The sequence below is a fragment of the Hibiscus syriacus genome, unplaced genomic scaffold (assembly GCF_006381635.1).
Source record: "Hibiscus syriacus cultivar Baekdansim isolate YM2019G1 unplaced genomic scaffold, ASM638163v2 tig00110548_pilon, whole genome shotgun sequence".
Taxonomy (NCBI): Eukaryota; Viridiplantae; Streptophyta; class Magnoliopsida; order Malvales; family Malvaceae; genus Hibiscus; species Hibiscus syriacus.
Window position 1 is genome coordinate 2,009,116 of NW_024062775.1, and position 6,989 is coordinate 2,016,104.

The 6,989-nt window shown below is 31.0% G+C and overlaps 1 protein-coding gene across 1 annotated transcript; it reads left to right on the forward strand.

The window, feature by feature from the left end:
* Positions 1 to 693, forward strand: LOC120130996 (nucleolin-like). The gene is made up of 2 exons (XM_039148122.1): positions 1 to 182; positions 549 to 693. Exons 1-2 carry the CDS (start codon positions 1 to 3, stop codon positions 691 to 693), a joined length of 327 nt encoding a protein of 108 aa, XP_039004053.1.
* The last annotated feature ends 6,296 nt before the right edge of the window (positions 694 to 6,989 follow it).

Genomic DNA, 6,989 nt, shown 5'->3' on the forward strand with positions numbered 1-6,989 from the left:
ATGGTTCAGCGTAAACGAAAATCCATTCTTACTTTCAGCAGAAACACAATGGGTGTCAATTCATCGTCGCCGAAAAAAACGTCTGAAGTCACAACATCATCACATCCCACTACTGGACGAAGAGCATGTGCTTCCGGGGCATCCTCAGCTATGTCACCGAAACCATCACTCCAGCAACACCGGTTTACATCCCTAAAATTCTAAATCATATAGGGATACCACTTTACTTTAGACGCCACCGTAATCGGTTTAGATGCTACATCCGCAAGTCCAGATGTCATATTTGTCCGTTCAAATGCCACCACCGTTTGGTTATGCACAAAGCCCACAGGGTTTTGTGACACCCACTGGCAGATATTTTTCAACTATGCTTATGAATCCAACATTTAGTTCCTACGTGAATTATGTTGTGGGTGGTCCTCCACCACAAACACCTCAACCGCAGTATACGTCACAGACATCGATGTCCATTTTTTTTCACAATTTTTGCAGTTCTCAACGAGTGGTGGGATTGTCAGTAATACACCTCTAGGGTCCTTATTCTATAGAGGTCATATATCTGCATTCAGCCCTTATCGAGATAATATTGCTGAAAGTGATGATAACGATGAAAACGAGGAGGAGGAGGAGGACGACGACAACGACGAGGAGGAGGAAGAGGAAGATAACGACGATAAGGATGACAAGGAATAACATATAAGAAGAACCCTCTTAGAAGTAGACGACCACCACTATGTGGAACACATTCCAGGATACATCGACGAATCTGAAAACCATGTCAATCTTTTTATTTATTGTGTGTTTATTATGTATTTGCCTCTTATTTTTCCTTATAATTGGTTTTTACCTCTTATTTTGTTTCCTTATTATGTATTTATATAAAATAAGTTTTTGTATGATGTTTAATGTCTTTTTACGAACAAGGAAAAACAAGACACAATAATTTGGGTAGGCTCATTTTATAAAATTGTTTCCTAAGACCTATATATATGTGCGAGGTGAAATCTAATTTTAATCTATTCAGGCAAAAGCTTTAGTTGTTTAGCTAGGATGACTACTATTCAAGCAAATGTTTTTTATTGCAAATATTTAAGCATGTCTTTCAACAACAAAATCTTTCAGTTGAGGAGTTGAAGCTTAAAATAGAAAGAAAAGTTAAACTCGGGAGGAAAAGAAGAATCTTTTTGCTATATTGTAGATTTCTAATATCATTTAAGAGGTTTTTTCTAAGCGATGATATCGACCTTTGTGGTATGATTGAGACATACTACTCTCATTTTGTATCTTATGTGGATTTGTTTGTAGAGTTTGAGGATATTGATGATGCTTCGAGTTTGACTACCCAACAAATTAAGCATAATGAGTTTGGAAACACGGAGATAGATGATGAACACCCTGAAGCATGGTTCAAACGTAATTTGGCATCATAATATCATTAAGAAAAGTTTATTTTAGGTGTTTCTGTATTATTTTATTTACTGTTTAAGGTCTGTGAAAGATGTGTGGTATTTCTGGTTCGTTGGTTTGGTATGCTTCATGTCATGTTTAATAATTTGTTGTTTAATGTAATGTTTATAGTTTGTTGTTTTTATAGTTCATATCTATAACAAATCTCATATTGAATTTAATTAGTCCTACTAAGAACAAAATCCATTACAATATTGCTTTCACGGTTCCAGAAACATCAAAAGCAACATCTAAATGTGTCATCATATGAGCAATATGTTTGTAGAATCTTTTCGATGTACGAAACAGATAAACGTCTGGCAATAGTTGAGATAGTCATGCTTTTTGGTTTAGGCTGGACAACACTTGATATCCTTCTTGTAGCTTTTATTTTATGTGAAGAAATCATATGCCTAAAGCGTAAGTTGCTTCGATGAAACCCATGGTAGAGGCTTGCTTCAAGATATGACAACCAACTTCAACATTGGCACAATATTTGGAAAAACACTGAACTATACCCTCCCTAAACAATGCATCTGGATTTCTGGAAACATAAGCCTTTCGTACGAGCAATCATTTAGAAAATCCAAAGGTTTCAAAGCATACTGATGAAGTCAAACATTTGTAGATATAAATCTATAATTTGATGCCAAGAAAAAGTCTCATCAAGTTAAACAAAGGTGGAGAAAGTTCTCAATAGAATTAGAAGCAGCGCAACGTAGAATCTCAACTAATATATCATTTAGGAGATAATATAATGAATATTTAGTTGCATTGAAAACGATGGAAAAGTCTATGAAATTGATAGATAACATAATCAGAAAGATACACAGAAGGCAAAGTATTGAGGACCACTTGCTTCATCTCTCATATATATAGTGTATGACGCTGGATAAGATAAAATCTAAAGAAAAAGAAAGGCACATTTCAATATAAACACTTTCCCCATTTTCATATAATCTTTGCCATGCCATTTTATTATTATTATTATTCAGAGAATCTATGTCATGTCATGGTGTTTCATCTTATTCGAAATGAAAGGCGCATTCCTTGGGAAACGTTTTCCATTATTATTCAGAGAATCTCTACCATGTCATAGTGTTTCATCCCATCTGAAATAAAAGGCGCGTTCTAAGGGAAACGTTTCCATTATTATTTAGAGAATCTCTGCCATGTTATAGTGTTACATCCTATCTGAAATGTAAGACGCGTTCCAAGGGAAACATTTTCCATTATTATTCAGCCCATCCGAAAAGAAAGACGCGTTCCAGGTGAAGCATTTTCTATTATTATTTAGATAATCTCTGCCATGTCATAATGTTCTATCCCATCAGAAATGAAAGGCGTGTTCCAGGGGAAGCGTTTTTCATTATTATTCAAAGAATCTCTACCATGTCATAGTATTTTATCCCATCCGAAATAAAAGGCGCGTTCTAGGGGAAGTGTTTTCTATTATTATTCATCCCATCTGAAATGAAAGGCGCGTTCCAGGGGAAGCATTTTCCATTATTATTCAGAGAATCTTTGTCATGTCATAGTGTTCCATCCCATCCGAAATGAAAAGCACGTTCCAGGTGAAGCATTTTCCATTATTATTCAGAGAATCTCTACCATGTCATAGTATTCCATCCCATCTGAAATGAAAAACACGTGTTACATTACTATTCAGATAATCTCTGTCATTTCACATAATTGACATGAATTGTTCTCCGACCTTCAATATCTTAAACTCTTCAATCCTGAAACTATGTATCTTTGAAATCTCAAACTCTCAAACGTGTAAACTTTCAAACTTTGAAACACTCAAACTAAGAAAATGGCTTATATTTCAGTTGTTGTCTACTATGATAGAGAAATTGGGGAAGATGAATATGAGGTTATTTTTAGATCAGATCATTATATCCTTCTATCTTTCAGGAGAAACATCACTCTTCATGATTTAATCATAAAAATCTCAATAAAAGCTTGTGTTGGAAACAGTTGAAGATTGGCTAAACTTCAATACATATTTCTGACTGAAATTTTCCACTAATATATACATCATTCAATCTCTCAAATGACGACGATGTTACTATGATGGTTGATGCTTCCAGTCAAAATTTGAACTCTATTATAGAAATGTATGCCACTTTTGTTAACGTGCATCCAGTTCAGGGTATGTTCTTATCCTCCCACTATGCCTTGCCTGAACCAGTTGATCAAATTGACATTCCAACTGAAACAATATGTAATGATTTCCCGTCATTAATGGCTAACCCACCTCTTGTTATCATACCATCAAGTTCTAGGGGAAGGTATTCATCTGCCACTTTTTCCAACCTCAATATAGAGATGCCTTCTAGTTCCCGGGAGAGACATTCATCTCCCAGCACCTTCGACCTCGATATGGCAATACCTTCTACGCAACGTGGTGCTTTTGGTGACGTCGTAAAAAAGTTACTCTTTGACACGAGCTCAGTGGCTGAAGGAAACATTCTAGAGCAATGTGGTCATTTGCAGCGGGAAATTGTTTTGGCAGTGGTGAATACGCCAGTTGGTGTGGGACCTCGCACTGTTTCCCCTGATTTTGGCAGCGACCTCTTGTGGGTGTTTATAAAATTAATGTTGATGGAGCTCGAAGGGATGCGACAGGTTTTGCAACGGGCGGGGGTGTCATTCGAGATGCTGGAGGGAATTGGATTCGGGGTTTCTCTAAACCTATTGGTAAATGTTCGATTATTAACGCAGAACTTTGGGGTTATTTTGAAGGTATTTCTCTAGCTTGGAGCCTAGGTTTGACGTCGTTTATAGTGGATTCAAATAGCCGAAAAGCTATCAGTGAGGTTAATGCTAAGCCGGGCACGAGATATGTGCCCACACCTAGTAATATGGTTGTGTTTGCCCCTAGGGAAAGGAATATGGTTGCAGATTGCATGGCTCGGTTAGTATGGAGTCTGACTCCTGGTCTTCACGTGTTTCAGGAACCCCTGCAGCTGCTATAGTTTTTCTCCACAATGATGATGCTGTGTAGAAATGTTTAGACCCTTGGTCGTTCCTTTTATTCCCAAAAAAAAAATAAAAGTTTACTAAGTTATTTGATTCATCATTGTGTCTATTTTTAATAATGTATTACTTCAACACAATTATGTTATTTGATGATAATAACAATAGTAATAAATTTTGATTTTTTTCAAAAAAAAAATTCATGGATATATCTTATTGATATAATATTTTAAATTGTTTTAAATAATTATAATAAACGTTAGATATAATCACTTGAATATTTATTTCTATAAAAAGATAATTTATTTTAATACATTTTTAAAAAATAAAATGAATAAATTTGACGTTTTCAAAAATAGTTACAATAGAATTTTTTAAATTAATATTTGATAAATTAATAAATTTTTAAAAATAATAATTTTTCTTAACCTTGATTTGGGTCGAATGTCTAAATTAATAATTTTGATAAATTAATAGGATAATAATTTTTTGAAAGACCCTTATATAAATTTATGATCCTTTAATATATAAATTAATAATTATATAAAATTACAAATATAACTATGACAACTTAGTAAAATATGATTCTACTGTTGTTTGCTTCTTAAAATTTAAATCTAGTTGTATTTTATCTCAAGAATTACAAATGTTTGATATTATTTATATAGTGGTTGATTTCCCTATCATACATAAATTTGCATTAAGTTTTAACTAGTACTATGTAGTATAATGAATTTTTTTAGGTGTATGTATTGTATTTAATTAGTCATACTGTACATGAACATCATTCAATTAGTCAATACAACGTATATGTTTTATTCATGGAGATTAATGTAAGTTCATTGAATCATAAAAAATATCTTTAAATGAATAAATTATTAATTTATCGACTAATTAATACATTTTTAAATTAATAAAATTGTATGATCATGATATTATTAATTTATAGAGGTTTTATTGTATCTCCTTATTGTAACAATACTTTTTGAGTAAAGTACATAAATGACCCCTCAACTATTAAAATTTACAAAATAGTCATCAACTATTTATATGTTCTAAACTTGTCCTTTTCCATTAAAAAATGATATCAATTTGAGTTAGATGTTAACCTATTAATTGAGATATGATAACATATCATCCCAAAATTTCAAACGACTATCATATCACAGTCAGCAAGTTAACGTCTAGCTTAAATTACCATTAATTTTAACGAAAAAGGACGAGTTTAAAACATATAAATAATTGGGTGATTATTTTTTTAATTTTTAATACTCAATAGACTCAACAAAGTAACATCCTATAGTTAGAGGATTGTTTTATAATTTTTAATAGTTAGAAAATTGAACAAAGTAACACTTATACTCGGGGGACTGTTTGTGTACTTTACCCATTTTTTAGTTAAAGTTTCAAAACTTAATAAATAATTATTACATATTATAGTTAAATACTAAAATTTTAAATTTATTAAATTATTATAAATAATTTTTAAAAAAAGTTATTTTATAACATACAATGATATTTTAATATTTTGATAATTTTAATAATTATTCTACAGTTTTGAAATTATATATTTTTTATTATTTTAACAAAATTGAATGACTATATAGATACTTTATCAACTCTTGAATCGAATTCATAATAACATGCATGGACCCCACACATATGAGATTCGCCACGTGTTAAAATATATCACACTTGTCATGAAAGACACCTCCTCCGCATACCTGTTTGACCGATCCTAGTTATTACCGAGAATAAAAACATCAATAATAACATGTAGGGTAAATTACAAATTTCATCCTTTATTTTATTCTCTATTGTATTTTTTTACTTAACTTTACAATTATTCAATTCCATCATTAAACTTAATACATTGAATTTTTTTCACTCATCCATTAAATAGTTAATGGTGTTAAAATGATGTCGTTTTAAAAAATATAAAATTATCATCAAAATGTCGTGTTTTGCATCTATAAAAGCTCATTTATAACGTCGTTAGGAAAATGACTGAGTGATAAAAATTTTAATATATTAAGCTTAATGAGGAGATTGAAAAAAAATTAAAATATAATGAGTGAAATAAGATAGATAATAAAATTTAGTTACCAAATTTATAATTTACACTAGCATGTAACACGTACAATTTATATAGTACTATAAAACATAATAAATAGGATATGAATCAAATTATTTTAGTAATTAAAAAATTTGTTATTATTTTTAAAAATTACGAGTTCAATATTTTAGATTGTAAGATTGATTGAATATTCATCGTTAAATGATTAATAGTATTTAAAATAAATATTATTTTTTAATGATCTTTATTTAATAAAAAAATTAAAATAACATTTATTTATTATTATATTAGTGATCGATTGTTTGATTTAATAAAAAGTATTTAATTTAAAGAAATTTGAAACAATCCACACAGGGTGACGGGTACCTTCATATTAGATATTTCCTCTATAAATAAGGTTCATACTGCCCAGCTATGTATTTTTTTTTTAAAAAAAAGAAGGGCAAATATCTAGTTTGAGTTTCATTATCGATCTCACATCTCA

What these genes read in the sequence shown, in the direction of transcription:
- LOC120130996 (XM_039148122.1), top strand. Translation starts at nt 1, where the DNA reads ATGGTTCAGCGTAAACGAAAATCCATTCTTACTTTCAGCAGAAACACA. An exon ending in CCATCACTCCAGCAACACCG is followed by an intron (nt 183 to 548) that starts GTTTACATCCCT and finishes CTTATTCTATAG; the next exon opens with AGGTCATATATCTGCATTCA.